This window comes from Apodemus sylvaticus, chromosome 18 (genome assembly GCF_947179515.1).
Source record: "Apodemus sylvaticus chromosome 18, mApoSyl1.1, whole genome shotgun sequence".
Classification (NCBI taxonomy): domain Eukaryota; kingdom Metazoa; phylum Chordata; class Mammalia; order Rodentia; family Muridae; genus Apodemus; species Apodemus sylvaticus.
The window spans coordinates 52225553-52245071 of record NC_067489.1 but is presented as its reverse complement, the minus strand read 5'-3'; the positions used below and the strand labels follow the sequence as shown (position 1 = coordinate 52245071).

Sequence of the window (19519 nt, the reverse complement as noted above, 5' to 3'; positions counted from 1 at the left end):
GATCTTGTCTTGTTATGACTATCATCTCCATGAAACTTTATTTATAATAATGCTATCCTATATTTAGCTGGACCCGCCATTGCTACAGAATGATATACTAAATTACATGGTCATGCAACTTATTCAATTTCTTATTGTTCAATATGAGTCATTCAGATTCTCATAAGACAGCCTATGCCTGTGGGGCTCGACAGAAATAAAAAAGCTAAGAAAAAATAAAACCTGTTACAGTTTATCCCAAGGAAATGAACTAAATGTTCGCTGTCTTCTCTGATCAGTTTTTTTTTTCTATAAATATCCCCAAATCAAGAGACATGAATTTGAAGATCACTTTCAGAAAAAAGTTTTAATTTGAGGGAGATAATATAATTATAGCAGTTAAGCACTGTAGAGCAATGGAGCTTCCACGCACTCATGCTGATCTTCAACATCAGATAAGATAGTCTTGTTTTTAAAATCAAGTGTACCTATGTAACTATCCATGTGAGCTTTGGAAGCCAGCACCTGAAAGTCGGGTTTTGATAACTGCAAATGTTTCAATAGCTCTGCATCCTTCATGGGATTGAAGTCAGTGTTAATAAAGTACTTAGCTTAGTGTTTAAATACAACTTTTATAAAATAAATATTTTCATGTTTCTTTCTCTGGAACTTTTAGATGTGTATCACTTTTTTTTTAAAAAAATTAAAATTTGTTCCTAGTTTCTGAAATCATCCACAAAGAAGAAAATAGTTGAGCATATATTCATATATATATATATGTGTGTGTATATATATATATATATATATTAAAAAAGTTCATAGAAAACAGCTAACACTGCTGAGTTTATTATAATCAAATAAATAAATTATAACTACATATCTATACTCAACCGACTTCAGGTCAATTTATCATTCGGCCATAATTACAAATAACCATAGATCCTACTGGATTCTTCTCAACAATCAGATCAGCATTGTAATCAATAGACATTAGTGGACATTTTTATGATTGCTGATTAAAATATTATGTGAAACCAATGAAATAGCACATTTCATTTGAAAACCAAATAGTGATGGTATACTTTACTGCTTCTTCTTTGAAATTGTTACTAATCATTTTTATACAACATGTTTTAATCCTATTCTTTCTCCTTCATCACTCTCCCAACTCCACCCAGATACTACCCACCTATTTACCCAGCTAATTTCATGTTTTCCCTGCACTTCTTCTAAAAAAAAGAAAGAAAGCAAACTAAAAGAAGAAAAAAATTGATAAAAACAGAAATAAACTAAATACATTAATAAGACAACAAATATCAAAACCAAAGCATACACACAGAAACCATGGAGAGAATTATAGGACTGGAGAGAGAATTCAGTAGTTACAAGAACTTGTGCTTTCAGAAGACACTGGGTCCCAACATCCACATGGCAGTGCACAGGCATCCATAAATAGAGTTTCAGAATAGAAAACCCCCTCTTCTGATCTCCACTGGCACTGGGTGTGCACATGGAGCAATTACATACATGTACAGAAAACTCTCATCACTGCTACACATAAAATAAGTGTGAAAATTTGTTTAATGTTATATATACATTGATATGGGCTCTTAGAACTAGTGAGTTTCTGAATAAATACATTATTAAGAGATCAGTATCATACAAATGTGAAGTTTCCCGTGGTTTCTACTCATCATCCAGCATCATTTTGATTCCCCTTTCCTTACCGTGTGGGAGTAAATGTTAGGAAATGCCTAAGGCAATACACACAGAAATGGTTTTGCCATGGTATTTCAGCTTGGATTACTGGCTCCTAATTGTTTTTCTCATGGTGACTGCTTCTTACTAGAAACAAATTAGCTCCATATAATGAACAGAACAAAGAATAACATGATTATGGAGCTGTGTCTCATCTAACCCTCTTTGTTTATTATCCATAAGTGAAATGAGTAGGTATGGAATGGTCACCGTGCTGGACCAGGCATCCTGTATATATGGACACCCTCATCAGGTCTGCCTGATTTCTCACGAGTCTCAGTGCCGTCATGGGGGCACTCATCCAGACAACGCTGGGACTTCTTAAAGCATTTCTAAAAGCAAACACATTGTTTTCTTAAAAGCAGCTACTTTTTGTGTTTGTTTCTCCACTGGTTTAAACAGAATTACCATCCTTCCACACGGCCGTAGCAATATGGTCTTAAGGTTAAGCCTATGGTTTTCGAGAACTTTATAAGCACTGACAGCTCTTGTGTTTTCTGATCAGCTCTTACTGGCTCAGATATTATCTCTAGATTCATCAAGTCATCTCTATCGTGGATCCTCACTGTTCCAAGCTCAGGTTTTGTGCTTCTCTTTACTAACTCATGAGATCTGTACCAGTCCCCTGGGTATATCACGCACAGGTTGGGTAACCTAATTGTGTATTTCTAGACTAGTCCTCTCTTCTAAATTGGAGACCTCATTTCCACCTGGATATTCAACTTCTTCATTTAGATGTCTAAACAGGCCATTTAACTTAAATAAATCCTTCATTAGAGGGCCCTAAAACCCTGTTGTTGGCAAATGACAACTCTACCACTAGTCATAACTTTTTTTTTTAAATTAGTATGCCAATTTGAGATGCAACTACACTGTTGACACTGCTTTGAATGTACTTGGAGTTTTATTTTCAAGGTTTTTAGATAGTGTAGTCCAGGCCATACTGGAACTTATTAGGTAGCTCAGGCTGACCTTAAACTCAAGGACAATCATCCTGCCTCAGCCTCCAGTAAGCTGAAATTACAAAAGTCACGCACCAGATCAGTATTCTGTTTCATTTAGTTATCGTGATCATTATTTCTTTTGTTTGTTTGTTTGTTTGTTTGTTTTTTGTTTTTGTTTTTTAGAGATAGGGGTTCTCTGTGTAGCACTGGCTGTCCTGGAACTCTCTCTGTAGACCAGGCTGGCCTCGAACTCAGAAATCCACCTGCCTCTGCCTCCCAAGTGCTGGGATTAAAGGTGTGGCCACCATCAGGCCACCACTGCTTGACCTGATGATTATTTCATGTCACAAAATAAAATTCTGTAACATTTTACATAACCACTATATGATAGATACCATTTATGATAGCCATATAATTACTATACCTCACTATATGTCAACTAATGATTAATATACTTTATATTACATTTAATTATTTAATGTGTGTCTGTGTGTATACATGTATGTGTATCACATGTACACTCAGGCCAAAACATGTGGGTGGATGTCAGAGAACTACCTGTGGGACACATTTCTGTCTTTCTACTACAGAATCTAAAAATAAACCCCAACTTGATAAGCTTTGCTAGGGAGCATATTTCTTTTATGCCCTGAACTATTATTTTGGGTATAAACATTCCCCACATATTGGTGACTCCAATTGTCTTCTCAACTTGAGTTTCTAGCTTACTACTTACTCAACGACTCCCCTTAGATATCTAAATAGACAACCTAATGTAACTGAAACCTTCATTTGAAGGCCTTAAAATCTCCTTATTGGTAAATCATAAAGTTCTGCCTATCTATAATTTTCCTGGTTAGCCTCAAATAGTTTCTAGATATAGGAAATCAGCAGAATCACCTTGGTGAATATCCCTACATATTTGCTTAGGATGAATTCCTAAAATTTTGATCCTTATCATCAAATGACCTGCATCATGTCTGGACCTATTTACACTCATATTAACACAGTTGGAAAATTATGAACCTCAATGTAATAGAAGTTCGCTGAGTAAGTCTTGCTTTTTACCCCTCAAAATATATGCTGGCCATTTCTCATTTACCATAATTTCAAGGTTTAAAATAGATCAAAGGTCATTTATCACAATTAGATTTGGAATGTAATTTTATGACTTACTTTCACCCTCCTATGTAGTTTCTATCAGTACTAAGATGCAAGAGATGAATTTAGACACTAGATTTTTGCCATCTCCCACACACAAGTTGTCACTACTTTCTGAGGTCTACCACAGAGATCTTTTTTTCTCCATTTAGGAAAAGTCTGGAAGACCTTCATTTCTACCATAATCACTGTAGTCACTGAAGACATAGAAGTTTATAATGTGCCACGAGGCTACTTATTGACGCTTCCTGAAGGCTGTCACTAACCCTAGCAAGTGATAAACACACAATAAAATAACAATTTGTACATCGTTGAATCAAGCTTTTGTATTTTAAAATGACAGCTCATTTCTTTCTGCCTGTTTCCTTTGTAGTTAACTCTTCGCTCATATTATATATTGTTAAGCATATTGATAACATTTAAATAGGAGACAGGTTTGCAGTGAGAAGAATCAATCCAATTACTTGTTTCAATCTTCTAAAGAAAATATCATGTGTCCTTACTTAAAAATACTTTGTCTGTAAAGTAACCATCATTTATAAATAACCATCTTCCAACCCTATCATATAGCAAGCACAACTGTTATGATGGAATGACCCTTTGTGTCAGACTCTCCATTTCCAACATTTAAATCTTTTTATGTATATATAAAAATTTATTTATCATTAATATTTTCAGAAGTAGATAAAATGAAGTACAAATAAACAGGTATATGACACCACATTTAAGTCTTTTATGGACTACATTAGTGTTCTATTATTTGCTAAGGTATTTTCTCTTTTTAACATAAAATTCCCCCTATAACTGCTCTTTTAACTGCCGTGTTCATCCTTCTTTATACTTAATATGATTTTCTATTATTAATACTCACAAAGTGTGAGGACAATTTCCACAAAGTCTTTGAACTCATTTTCTTTCTTAAATCATCCTTCCAATTTATGATGTAATTTACATGATTTTTAAAAGCCGATATTGCGTGTAGTCTTTTCCTGCCCAGTAGCCTGTTTCTATTCCCGTGCCAGTTAGAAATGATTGATGAAAGGAAAAGAGGGTTAGCCTGGACTCAAATGTTTACCATCATCTTTACTATACAATCAAGGTAGAGAATCAGCAGATGCATTTTCAAAAAACTAAAAGATGAGAACACTGTTCAGTCCTATGCCATGCCATACAGTCACACCTCAAAACCCACATTCTGGAAAGCACCCACAGTTTTAAGTTAGTATTTGCAAAAAGAGGTCAACATAGTTTATTACAATGCCTGCTGTACTAACCTTGACTGGTCAGAATACCCCAGCTAGCTTTTCGCTTAGAAGAACATTCCTCTACATTTGCTAGCTTTCTTTTCGAGAGGATTTGCTTACTGCCGTTCCCTTCAACATTAATGTCTGCAGACATACTTGGATTGGTGTATTTTTTTTTGTCTGTAACAAGCAGGTGTCACAAGAACAAATGCTCTACCGAGAAGAAATAGTAGCATCTGGCTTTCTACCTACTTTTTCCTTCCCTTCAGACTTTCACAAAGGTTCCTGTGTGCAGTCTGGAGAGAGGCTTTGACATTGAACTCTATTCTGAAATACTTGGAAAGGGCCTGGTAGATGCGGTGTGGGGGAAGGGCCAGAAACGCTGTACCATTTTCTATTTTTAAAGCAGAGACTCTCGGCAGCAAGAAATGTTTAACTCTTTGTGTGATCCAAAATGGAAAACATTACTAGAATGGCTTTTTCTTGGTAAGAACAGAAGATGAATAAGCAGTTGCTTTGATGTCAAGCCTATTTCTATGATATGCAAGCCAGTCAAATATACAGTTGCCACCAATAACAGCTGCAGACGTATGGTCATACGGCTGAGAAGCAATCAAGGAGTCCTTAGTCTTGTCCCCATCCTCATCAGAAATAAGCATTAAATGCACAATAGGACTAGATGGTATCTAGCTCCATGCCTTAAGTTTGTGAAGATCTAAAGTTAGAATTTAAAAATTGCAGACATTTTATTTATTTAGGCACAGGACACTACTATCGTGTTTTTTTTTTCCAAGCAGACAATTTAAGTACAGATGAGATGTTTCACCCTAAAAGGTAACTGGAGGAGAAGCTGGAGCGGTGAGAGGAAACAGTAAACACGAGCCCGTTCCCTTTTGCTGGCGTGTAGAGCTGAGCAGGGCTCCCAGGCCATGATGGAGGGACGGAAATCAACCGAATGGCGATGCGACTCCGAGGATTAACTGGGCTGCTCATCATGTTACCGGGTATTAACAGACTGACGAATACTGGCGACAGAGCCTGATAGCGGACTTTGTTATTACCATCGATAAGTCTCTAGCTGCTATCGACCCAGAGAGGAAATGAAATAACCAGAACTCTGATTCCCTGCAATAAGTCAAGTAGCCAGGAAAACAATATTTAATAAAGAAAATGAGTTTCCATGTTCTACTGTTTACATCTGCTGCTACATTACAGTGCTGGCACTTACCCATCACATATGTCACTGACGGATACCATAAACATGTTTTTCTTATCTCAAGTTCTGGGATTACTATTTGGATGTCTTTGGAAATGTCACCTAAAACCACCCCATCTTCATTTCCTTTACCATAGGTCATGTGGGTGTTATCAGAGTCTTCTAACTATAAGAGTCTTTGATTCAGTTTTTAGAAAAGCTAATGCATGAGTTTTGGGTACAATATATTACCACCGAAGGGCCTGGCCTAGATACTTCCAATAAAACTTAAATTCAGAGACAGCTCATCTTAGGCAGTTTGTCTGGGTAGTTCATTCCTCAGATGAAATAAAGACTAAAAGGCCTATTCAGTCTTTGGTATTCAACTTGAGCTAATTATAATTAACTACTGGTTCCTTATTACATAGCTTATTCTGACAAAGTATGAAATCCTAACAATAAAAGTAAATATTAGTTTTTGTTTAAAAAGTAATTAAATAAAGGAAAGAAAATGCAGTTTTAAGCATAGGTTTTTTTCCGCTTCATGTTTTTATTGATGTATAAGAAATACAGGAAGCTTCAGATACTGGAGTGATTTTGTCCTTAAAGCAGTTGTAGATATGATGTATTACACTGCACTATCTCTGTGCCCAGCTCTCCATCTATGCTGTGTAGGATGATTGCAAGGCCTGAGTCATTATGTCATTTCCAGGCCCTTATCTCTTAAATGGCATGCCGCTTTAAAGAGTAATTGACATATGAAATTTAAGAACACCTCAGAAGTGGCTCTCGTGATATAAACAAATTTCTCCTGCAGTGAGGGGCAAAAAAAAAAAAAAAAAAAAACCCAACAAAACAAAACTCATTATCACCACTTTGCTAGATACTACCTTTATACCCACAGATCAAGAAAGCTCTCACTCCTCATCTAAGAAGCTTCTCTTTGGAGCAAATGGAAACCATCACAGAAAACCACAATTGGACAAAAAAGAGAGATGAACAGATCGTGGGAAGCCTGGCTCCAATGGATTAAGTCCATCACAGCTCCTGCTACCATGACTCAGAAAACAGTGGGGAAGAGAGTGAGGAAAGGCTGTAAGAGCTAGCGTACCAGAAAGTCTTCTGTGAATCCAGTTGTCCTATAAATGGCGGCATGAGCAAGACCACAACAATGGCAACATAGACGGATGTGTTAATGTGGAAGGGAGAAAATATCACAGGGTCCCACTCCTAGACAAAGAACTACAGGCAACAAATAATGTCTGGGAGAAGGAGAATCAGCTTCTACTAAGAATGAACACTCTTATTGGTTTTCCAGTGCAGAGGGGACAGTTTTGAAATTATGTATACATCACTAACTAAATCAAGTTCAGTCAAGATTCATATACACATACACATACATATATGTGTTTGTTTATATGTATATACATATACAAATATAAACACAAATACATATGTATAAAAACCTTGTGCATATACACACATGAGTGTGTGTGTGTGTGAGAGAGAGAGAGAGAGAGAAAGAGAGAGAGAGCATATAGTCAATGAAGATATCAACTTGAGGAGGGTAAATAGAGGAGTTGGAGGGAGGGTAACTGGGAAGGCAGAAGGGAGGAAAGCAGGGGGTGGAGTGATACAATTCTATTTTAATCAGTAAATATGTATTTAAAAATTAAGACATTGGTTTTGAACATGTCTATATACTTAATTGAGTTATGTGCTGGCTTTGAGATAGGCTGTAGCAGATTTATTTTCCTTTTTTAAAAATATATATTTTTAAGATTTTTATTTATTTTATGTATGTGAGTACATTGTAGCTGTCTTCAGACACACGAGAAGAGGGCATTGGATCCCATTACAGATAGTTGGGAGCCATCATGTGGTTGATGGGAATTGAATTCAGGACCTCTGGAAGAGCAGTCAGTGCTCTTAACTGCAGAGTCTGAGCCATCTCTCCAGCCCTCCACCCCCCCCCCCTGCTTTTTTTCCTTTATACTATTGTAAATTATTCAGAATAAAGGTAGATTTTTAAAAGTGACTTCACAGATTAGTAGATGTATAACAGGTCACTCAATTAAAAAGTACAAAGGGTTGAACAGAGTCTGATCATTTTAAGTATGCTCTGCTTAGTGAAGACTTGAAGCAGATCCCCTTAGATGCTGCTTAACTGTGCAAATGAGGATGACCTCTGTAATTTACTCTTATACAGAGGAATCTAAGATCTTCCCTAGTGTGAATGGAAAAAAAAAAAAAAACAAGTTGGATATCTTATGGGGTATCATTAGGTCTTATAAGTAGATAGAAAGACTAAAATAAGACCAAACAATAAGGAAACTAAGGAAAATTATATCTTATAAAAGATGATGGAGTGTAAATTACTAAATTTTAGAGAAACAGCAACAAAGTTATACCTTGGACTAGAGATAACCCGGTATTTATATGGATGGTGTTGGGATATGGAAGGGTCGAATTTTATTCGCATGAGTTATTTTATTCCCATTTTTATTAGCACCAATATGTCTGAACACACAGAAATCTTTGGTGTTATGACCAGTCTCCAATAAGAAAGTGAGATTAAAGTGAGACACGTTTTACAAGGAACCTAAGACACGGAAGTTCTTGTAGAGGACAGAAATCCTTACTTTTAGACACCACAAGGTAGAGAGTTAAAACCTGAAGCATTATGACGAGATCTGCATAACAATGTAAAGCAGGATTAGGCAAAAATAAAACTTAAAAAAAAAAAAAAGAATAGAAAGTGTACCTACCTTCTGACCACTTAAAAATCTAAATTGAAGGCACACATTTAAACTATTTTAAGTTGGTTGGCGTGGCCAATCACACAGAGAGACTACTGCTTCTGAGGAGTACTGTTTAGATAAGTGAGGAATGCCAGACACTGCCCAGATTAGCATTTCTGAGAACATTTGTGAGGCATGGAACTCAATCCAGAGCAGTTTTTTCCACGGTCAGAAAAAGACAGACTAAACAAGCAAACAAACCCTGCTTACATCCCCAGCAGCACCATTCCCCAGTGGTTTTCTAAGCAGTGTTTCAAGTGTTTCACAAAACCATCACCCGCCTCCAACAATTACCAACTCATAGTTTGTCTCATCATCTATAATGTACTCTGAAAACACTTCTAGGATTATTTGGCAATAAATCACGGTGTAAAATTTCATCCATAAATATTTCAGTATCTATATCTAACCTTTTCACTATAATCACAGTATCCTAATCAAGGAAAAACTAATTTTACTATAAAAACAAGCATAGGTTGACAGTTTTTATTTCCCTTAGAGGAGCTCAATTTATAAACTTGCTTCTAAGGGAATACTTTAATTTATAAAATCTTTACTATTGGGAAAAATAATATATACAACATACACTTGTGATCCCCCCAAAGCACTAAACAGTGTCTTTTATTCTATATTATATTTTGTGTATATGGTATGCTTTTGTATTTGTATGTGTGTGTATGTGTGTATTTGTTAGTATGTGCATATATAATGTTTGTGTGTATATGAAGTGGGTTTGTGTGTATATGGTATGTGTGTCTGTGTGTATTTGTGTGTGTATATGATATGTATGTATGTTCATGTGTGTGTGTATCTGTGTATATGTGTTTGTGTGTGTATGTGTGGGTGTGTGTTTGTGTGTGGTGTATGTTGTATATTTGTGTGTTTGTGTGTAGGTTTGTGTGTATATATGGTATATGTTTGTGTATATGCATATGTTGTATTTGTGTGTATATATGGAATGTGTGTGTGTGTATGGTATGTTTATGTCTGTGTGTTTATGGGATGTGTGCTGTGTGCATGTCAGGTGTATGCTGTTTGTATATGTTGTGTGTATGTGGTGTGTATATATGGACATGTTTCACATGTGCCACTCCAGGGATTTAACTCAGGGTGCTGGACATTGATAGCAACCACTTTTCCCTTTGAACAACCCCTTGGCCCTCACTCCACTTTCTAAACTAACATTTTCATCCTTAACAGATGTTTATTTAGTCATCCAAATTACTGATGGATCAGTGAGTACCAGGCAGGGTCTTCTTCACTTTGTGCCACCACAGAAGCACCTCAGAATGGCTTACCTACCTCTCAGTGGCAAGTTTTCCCCCTTACAGAGCCGCATGACTCGCTCCCAAGAGGCTGTGTTGGAGCTTCCTTACAAGGCCCTGTGTTCGTCCAATTCCTAGGAGCCGGCCCTGAGCCCCATTCTTGCTTCATCTTACTTCCTACTGGATTTTATTGAAGCATGAATAGCTTTAAGCCTGTTGGCCGCTGGAGGTTCAAGGACAGTAGACTGAGCCGGAGGGCCAGTCAACCAGGAGGGTCTGGACTGATTGTTATCTAACAGTTAGCCTCTGTGTCAAGTTGTCAGTGAAACCTGCAGTGGCCGGTCTTGTGGCACATGATATTTTCCCTCTTAACTACAGCAGACAGAGTAGAAAAGAGCATAGTCGACTTAAATGTCACACTTTAAAGAATGGCTGGGCAGTGACAGGATAGCACACACAGCTACATAAAAAGTGTGGCAAAAGACATTTAATCATGTGTGGAGAAAATTTTGAGAAGACGGGATACACGAGTGATATCTAAATTTCACCAACTTAAGTACAATTTAACCAACATAAGCAGGATGCTGCCAGGTCCAGGCTGGAGAGATGGCTCAGTGGATACGAGCTTTGGCTGCTCTTCAGGTGGACTTGCTTTCAACACCCAGCACACAAATGGACCCAAATGACAGCTCACAACTGTCTGTAATTCTTATTCCAGGGGGTCCTGACCCCCTCATACAGGCACACATGCAAGCAAAACCAATGTACATAAAAATAAAAAGTATATTAAAATATAGGTTAAAATGGCGAACAGGGGTGCCTATTAGCACACCAAAGCATATGCTGTCTTTTGGCTCTTTCAACAAGTCCCTGTTATAAAGGCTGCTGGCATCCTGGCTCCTCTCAGCTCTTCGCACCCCACCCACAACCCTAAATGTTTTCAGCCCATGGGCCTCCCTTCCTCCAGATTCTCATTCGTTTATAGCCCTGCCATTTAGGTTGGTGTGTGCTCTCTTGACTCTCCTTGGTTTCTTGGTCCCCCTCATCCTCTCTCCACCCAGCACCCTCACCCACCTCCTCTCATGGCCAGGTTAAGTGTATTCCTTTTTCTCCTTGATGTGGATTCTTCCTTATGCCTGTACTCTCCCTCAACCTCCCCTAAAATCCTTCTCCTCGGCCACACCTTGGAGCGGTAGTGTCCTCACATCATTCAGGTATAAAACATACTCTCTAAAAGATCAGCCATTTTTATGTGAAAGAATACTTTTGGGACGCATCTCAAGGGGAGGCCCCACATCTGATACTATTACTGATGCTATGATGTGCTGACAGACAGGAGCCGAGCGTGGCTGTCCTCTGAGAGGCCCAACAAGCAGCTGACTGAGGCAGAAGTAGATACTTGTACTCAACCAATGGTCTGAAGTCGGGGACCCCTGTGGTTGAATGATGAAAAGGCTGGCAGAAACTGAGGAGGAGGGTGACCCCAAAGAAAGATCAGCAGTCTCAACTAATCTGAACCCCCAAGATTTCTCAGACACTGAGCCACTAACCAGGCAGCATACACGATATGAGATCTTCGACACACACAGCACAGGACTGCCTGGTCTGGCCTCAGTCAGAGAAGAGGCACCTAACCCTTGAGAGACTTGAGGCACCAAGGAATTGGGAGGCCTAGAAAGGTGTGTGTGTGTGTGTGTGTGTGTGTGTGTGTGTGTGTGTGTGTGTAGGGGGGTGTGGGGACAACCTCTTGGAGACAGGAGGAGGAACTGCCAGAGGGCAAAATGGGAAGTGGGTAATGACTGGGCAATAAAAGACATATTAAAGATAACAAAAAGGATCAAGAGAATACTTTAATAACTAGGAGTAAGGAGGTATTCTAGGTTATTTGGTTTTTATTTTTTTATTTTTATTTTTTATTTTTGCTTTTAAGACAGGGCCTTACGTAGCCCAACTGTCCCCAAATCTTTCTGTAGTTGACAGGCTGGAATTACAGCTCTGCAGTCAAGCTCATAATTAAAAAAAAAAAACAGTGTTCAGAAGAGGACAGAAAGTTTGCTGTAAATTGAAGTAGCAATATGTTTGAAGCCTAGAAGTCTCCAGATTATTATCCTGACACCATTGCTAGAAGATCTTGATAAACTATGTAGCCTAGACAATGTCTACCACAGGTTTGCTGGTATGAATTGAGTGCTGTGGTCTGAGTATTTCCCTAGGTATCCTTGAGATCAATAGAGAACTAGTGGTAATTAAGTATTTAAACACGTAGTCTCATGTGTTTAGACTGGAAATGTCTTAATAAATTCGATTATCTATACCCCAAGGCTTTTACTGAAGTGGAAGCATACATAATCCAATTCATTACTTCATTATGTCAATTCACCACTCATGAATTTTCCCTGATTATCTCCAAATTTTATTTCTATTCCATTGCTTCTGAGGCAAGCTACCAAAATACCATCAAAGAGCCTAAGGAAAGCTGGCTGGAAAACTCTTGCGTAGTACATACAAGGCTTTAGCTTTGACCACCAGCCAAAAATAAAATTAAAATAAATCAAATTAAATACAGGAATACTTGCTGTGAGTGCTGCCCCATTCCCTGACCATCTGCCAATCTGTTCATTCTCTACTGATTAAGTGAAATCTCTGAGGTTGTCTTCAAAATAACTTACTTGAGAAACTTCACAAGTTTGTGCTCTTTTACAAAAGCAAATTTATATATATTAAAACATTATTATATTTATTATTATTTATATTTTTCTTCTCAATTTAAAGCCAGGGTGTTATTTCAAACAGAAAATGTTCACAATAAAATCTGTTGAAACTTCATCTTTATCTCTCTGAGTATGAAGGATATGTTACGCTAAATTATATATTCAACCTTGGTAGAGTCTGATTAAGAAATCTCTGTGCTCAATGTTGGGCTTGGAGTGACTGAGGTCGACCTCACTCTGAGAGCTAATGTGAAGGGGGTAAAGGGCAAAAATGAAGCAGAAATTACGGGGCAAGCTTATGGCCATGTCTCTCTATAAATACGTTCCTGCTCGGTTACAAAGGATAAGAAGAGGAGCTGGTATCCTACATAAAACTGTTTGTTGGATTGACTTGGGGACACAAGCTGATCATTTGGGGTTGGGGGTGGAGACCAGGCAGAGCTTAGCTAGCTGTAGATCTGGATGTCTGAACTGACTATCCGCATGTGCACACAGCCACAGGACCTGCCACCCTACACTAACTTCATGGGGTGAAACAGACAGCTTTGTTATGCTGCTAGAAAGCCTTATACTAAGTTCTCTGGTCTGGCCGACCCCATACAGAAAAACACAAAAAAGAGAGTAGTTTTAGCATAAAGAAGGCAATGTAGCACAAAGCCTCAGCAACTGGCCAGACAACAACAACAACAACAACAACAACAACAACAAAACAACAACCGAGCTTGAATGATTTTAAAATAGAAGGCATCACTGAGAATCATATAGCTCCATTAAGGTAAAGAGAGGTCAAATGTGCTTTTATCTGATGACCTTTATTCCATGTTAAGTATTATTGGGTCTCCATGCTCTTTCTGACTGTCTACATCTTCTGAATACCTGTTCTACTTGTGAGAATAGTAAGAAAATGGTGTTTCTCCCCCATGTACCCCAAGAAGTAACTGTTCATCTTTGTAGAGCCAAAGGAACACTCAAAATGACCTAGCAGCATTTTCTAAGCACATTAAGTGTGCTTGATGGGTGTGAAGAGAACATACGCAAATAAAAGAGTAATTTCGATCACAATGTGCTCCGAGTCAGCATGGAAGACACTGGAGAGGAAGTAAATGACAAAAGTGTGTATCATTTGCAATGCCACAAGAAGTGCCCTAAAATAGCTGCCATTTGTAGATCTGTTGACATTCTGAATGTTCACTGTAGCAACGGCATGTGTGAGATCATGAGCTAGAGGTAATTTGGGCTCTCTATGTTGAAAGCTTCTGGGACAGAAAGAATTAACTACAAGTCAAAATATGAACTATAGCATGTTTTAACTAAAAACAGAGTTAGGTACTGTCTATTCCCGGACTCACACATACCTACAAAGAGCATTATGAACTTAATAGGACTGACAGAGGGTGCTGGGCTGGGCAGGATGGTGTCTTGACACAGGGGAAGCATGCAAAGTATCAGCTTCTGAAGTGAGCCTCAGATCCTTACAGAAAGGGTCAATGGGGATGGGGGTGTCTGGGTGGGAATCAGCACAACTGATCCTGTCTAAGGCATTTTGATGACAAAACTTATGGTAAAAAAAAAAAAAAAGATAAAGTGTTATCCTCAAAGTCACCACCAAGACTGAGAGCAAAGCAAGGAGGAGGACCCAGGGTAACTGCTTTTACCTTAAGCTCTTCCCAGGATAGGAAATTGCTACCAAGCACTACTGGCTAACATATCTGAACCAGTGAACAGACCACAAGGGAAGAAAAACCACACACAATCTCCAATACCACATACGTCACTAAACCTTGTATAATGAAGTGAGTTCATAAAGAGGACATGTTTAGGATAGCCTGCAGAACTTGGTGGTTTAGTAGTCTCATAACGTAACGTTTTCCTTACACGCTGTTACTTTGGTAACATACATTTATATCTCCGCCACTTGCCCGCTGGAAATCTTAGAAGGGTCAGAAATTTGTACAGGGAGTAAAATTAGCAACCTGTGTCTCTTGTCTGAATACAACTGCTTGCAGAAAAACAAATGTGATGTGTACCTTAGGTGAAGACTTTACATGTAACCCTTCTCCACTGAATTGTAGTCACAGAAATTGTACTACGACAAAACATGTGTTTATAGAAGACTTGGGTTTCTGGCAGCTGTTAAGATTTTTTATGTCATATAGCCTTTTTCCACATGAAATTTGAGTTTGTTTGCAAATGTACTTAAGAACAGAAAACAAAGACAAAAAGAGAGTAGATAGTAGATGAAATCTAAAACTGAAGTCGAAAGTACTTACTGTATAACTATTTCCTTTTAACTCAAGCATTCCTTCTGGAAGGGTGATTCATAAATCCCAGGAAGCTAATTGAATTTCCAGGGCTTAGGAAGCTCATGACACTTAGGCATCTCACAAAAGTTACAGGATTCAAAAGGTCCCTCTCCCACCTTCTGAAAGCAGTAAGCAATTTCAGGAGAGAAAATTCTCTGGTGGAGCTGCCTACACCTTGAGCAGGGAGCTACAAGAATGTAGCTTTTGTGAGTCATCACATATAGTCTGCATTTACCTGCAGTCTAGTAGGACCAGATGCTCAGCAAGACTTTAAAAACAAATAATTTAAAAACTGAATGATATCTGTTCAAAGAATTTCTGTGAAGGAAAAAAATACTTTTGATATAGTAAGATCATAGAAGAAATTCTTGCAAAATCTTTTATAACTCCCAACTGGGTGCTAGGCTGTCTAAACATAATTCTGCTTAATTCCTGGCCACCTAGCTAATTATTTGCATTATTCTTCCTATTCTAGGTAATGTCTCAGGATGGCTAATCTTTCTTCATGAAGGCAATCACAAGATCCAAAGTAAGCAACAGTATCTGAATCTTTGACATACAATTCTCTGTTTCTCTTGCTTAGGGTTTTGGCCAGCTTTGTGGTTTATAGACTTTCTGAATAATTCGAATTCTCTGATATTCATCCTTCTATATGGGGGAGGCCAGAGGAGAGAACAGGCAGTGTGGGGCAGAGATCACGGATTACAGCTTCTAGTTTTCATTCACTCTGCTTCTTTTGTCCCTGTGAAGGACTAGAGTTGAAGCTACTATTTAAAAGCTCATCAGCCCACAGAACCTGGTTTGAAATTGTCCAACTTCTAGCTACATAATAGACATATGGCAATGTAAATAAATATTCCAGGGCCCCCACTGAAGACAAAATTGACAAATAAAATCAAACACTTGAATTCTGAAATTATTGACCTAATTTATTAACACAATATTAGAATAGAAAGCATGCTTAGTAGATACAACTGGCCATGATCACATGCCTCTTGGCAAACATAGTTCATTCCTAGAATTCCAGCCTTTTCTTTTTTCTATTCTATTAATTGTTTTAGGGTTTCATGCTTGAATAGGCTGCATTTATATCATTTCCATCTCTCTTTCCTTTTCCTATAACTACTTCCATGTTCTGTCCCTTGCATCCTTTCTCAAATGTGTGACCTCTTCTTCTAGTTATTGTTACACACACAGACACAAACATACACAGACAGAAACACACACACAGAGAGACACACATACACACAGATACACACACACAGACACACACATACACAAAGACACACACACACAGACACACACATATACACAGACAGAAACACACACACAGACACACACATATACACAGACAGAAACACACACACAGAGACACACACATATACACAGACAGAAACACACACACAGACACATACACACAGACAGAAACACACACACAGACACACATATACACAGACAGAAACACACACACAGACACACACATATACACAGACAGAAACACACACACAGACACACACATATACACAGACAGAAACACACATACACAGACAGAAACACACATACAGAGACACACATACACACAGATACACACACACAGACACACACAGACACAGACACACACACACATATACACAGACAGAAACATACACAGACACACACATATACACAGACAGAAACACAGACACACACACATACACACACACACACACACACACCCTTCCACTGGATCCAATTAGTGTCATCATTATTCACATATCTTTAGCGCTAAGCACTTGGGATTGAATAACCTATCAGCAGTTTTACCACTATATTAAAGCATATTACATACCATTTTTAAAATTTTCAATAGTATCATTTATGTACTATAAGCTCTAAGCCAGATAGTGTAGGAAGTGGTTTTGTTAACTTATTTCTCATGTAAGTTTTACTAATCCCTTGGAGTTAAGGTTGTTATTTTAATTTTACTGAAGAGGAAACTGAGGCCCATGGACATTAAGCTACTTCATATGGATCACATAGCTAAAGCGAGCAAGAACCACGATAGATCCGTGTCTGTTGGCCATCCACAACATAAGTTCAATCTCCATTTTCTCTATTAGGCCCTTTTATTTATTTTATAAGTAGTTGCTGAGTTTCTTTAATATCTAAAACATTGCTTTTCTTCTATCCCATGAACAGCTATTTATAATATCCGGTGACATTTTTGTCTAGGAAGTTTTCATTTCCATCTTCAGAATAGCAACAGTCCTGAAACAGTTTCTTTACTTGTCAGACTTATTCTAGATCTTACTTGAGATCACTTAGTTCCACGTAAGTACTGGGCAGAAGTATTTGGGCCAAGAGCACCAGGTTAAGTAAGTATGTGCTAAGTACACTTTTCCTTTTCACATGAATATTTTGTCTTCTAAAAATATTTTAAAATGAAAATAAATATTTATCCTAATTCTGTAGACTTAAACAGAATGAACCCTGTAGGATTCAATTCTGTAGTTGTATGACATAGTAATACAATTGACCTTTAAATAATTATTTCCACTGCTTAATCCAGTTGACCTTCATAAATGCAATTTTAAAAATAAAACCAGTTCCAGTAGAGCCTAATTGCTCAACTTACTTAAAGAGACTCTTCCATCTCTCATATCCTTGGAACAGTGAGTCAATTAGGTATACAGGTGTCACTGGAGGACTTAAAATTCAGCAGATTCTTTTCAACCTAAACCAGTCTTGTTTTGTTAAGTCTTTTTGTTTGTTTGCTTGTTTGTTTTTAATTAGAAGGAAGTCATAAAGCACAACTAGTGAATTATTTTATCATAATTGCATGATCTGGGAATGATAGACATGAAAGAGGAAAGAATCAAAGTTGTATTCAACTCCCTGACTTGTAATGTTAGAAGAGCCATTATAAAGATAGTATTCATTATATTTTGTGTATTTAAACTAAGAAGGAACTAGGATTTTGGTTTTCAGATTCACAACTGTGGATCAAGTCCAAGAATGAAATAAGACACAAAGCTTTCAAGATCAGTATATATATATATATATATATATATATATATATATATATATATATATATATATATATACACATACACTTACATACACACATATACATATATACCTTGCCACTTGATTCTAAAAAGTGCTTTTTGCTTTCACTTGATGGGTGGTAAACATTATTATTTTCCTAGTAACCAAGGCAGGACTCAGAAAACATGAATGTTTTTAGTTCTCATCAGTGGTTGGTCAAGGATGTGTTTAGTTGCTGGGTTGATTCGCAGGGGCATTCTTGCTTTTGTGCTCATAGTGGAAACACCGTTGTGGTACAATTAAGCCTTTTGAAATGATGGCTTCCTCTCACACTTGAGCAGCCTCACCTGGCTGGCTCTAATGAGGGACCTGGTGATGTCATGATGGAGAATGACAGATTTTCAGTGAATAAACTTTAGTTTACTAGTTGTCATGTTTTTCTCTGACTCGTGCTGCACACTTGACAAGGGATGGGAGCCAGTGCTTCTATTTAAGAACACGAGAGGCATTCCGGGGTTACATTTCAGTTTGTTTGTTCTTTGCCCAGAGTTTAAGACTATAAGCCTTCTGGAAAGAGTCTATGGGTTTCTGAAGGTTTCTATTTCCCTCAGTATGTAGTGGTGCCATGGAAATTGTAGCTGCCCTGTTGGAGAAAAGCTGCCCTCGTGCCACTTCACAGTTAGGCGCATTCCGAAGGGCCCAAAACATTAACTGTTCTTCTAATCCCCACCAAAGATTGTTGAATGGATATGTGGTGATGGTCAGCCATATTAGAAGGTTTTTAGGTTCTTTAATGATGCACATAACTTATTAAATTATATCTTGAGAAATAGAATGCTTTGGTTGTAAATATTATCGTATTCTTTGAAGAAAACTTTGCCTATTGCCCAGTTTAGGAAGACTCATGAAGATAGATTGATTCCAGCTAAAAACCAAATGGAGCTCATGAAAACCTGATTTTCCCTACACCATCCTAGCCTCTTAGTCTTTCAGCATCTCTCAGAACTCCCTTAAATATAATAGAGTAAATTTCAATCTCCTTTTTCAAAGAAACCAGTGGGGTTTCACATGGATTTACAGGATAAATTACAGAATTATATTGCATTCAATTTGTCATTAATCTAAACTTAA

General features: G+C 37.7%; 1 protein-coding gene across 2 annotated transcripts in view; it reads right to left on the bottom strand.

The window, feature by feature from the left end:
* The window catches only part of Asb5 (ankyrin repeat and SOCS box containing 5), a 39443-nt gene that overhangs the window by 12407 nt on the left and 7517 nt on the right, over window positions 1-19519 (bottom strand). The window contains exon 1 of one of the 2 annotated variants that reach the window (XM_052162445.1): window positions 5117-5240. The exons of the other annotated variant lie outside the window; for it this stretch is intronic. Within the exon in view, the coding sequence (XP_052018405.1) occupies window positions 5117-5240 (124 nt within the window). Of the gene's footprint in view, window positions 1-5116; window positions 5241-19519 lie in introns of those variants that run through there. 2 annotated transcript variants of the gene reach the window in all.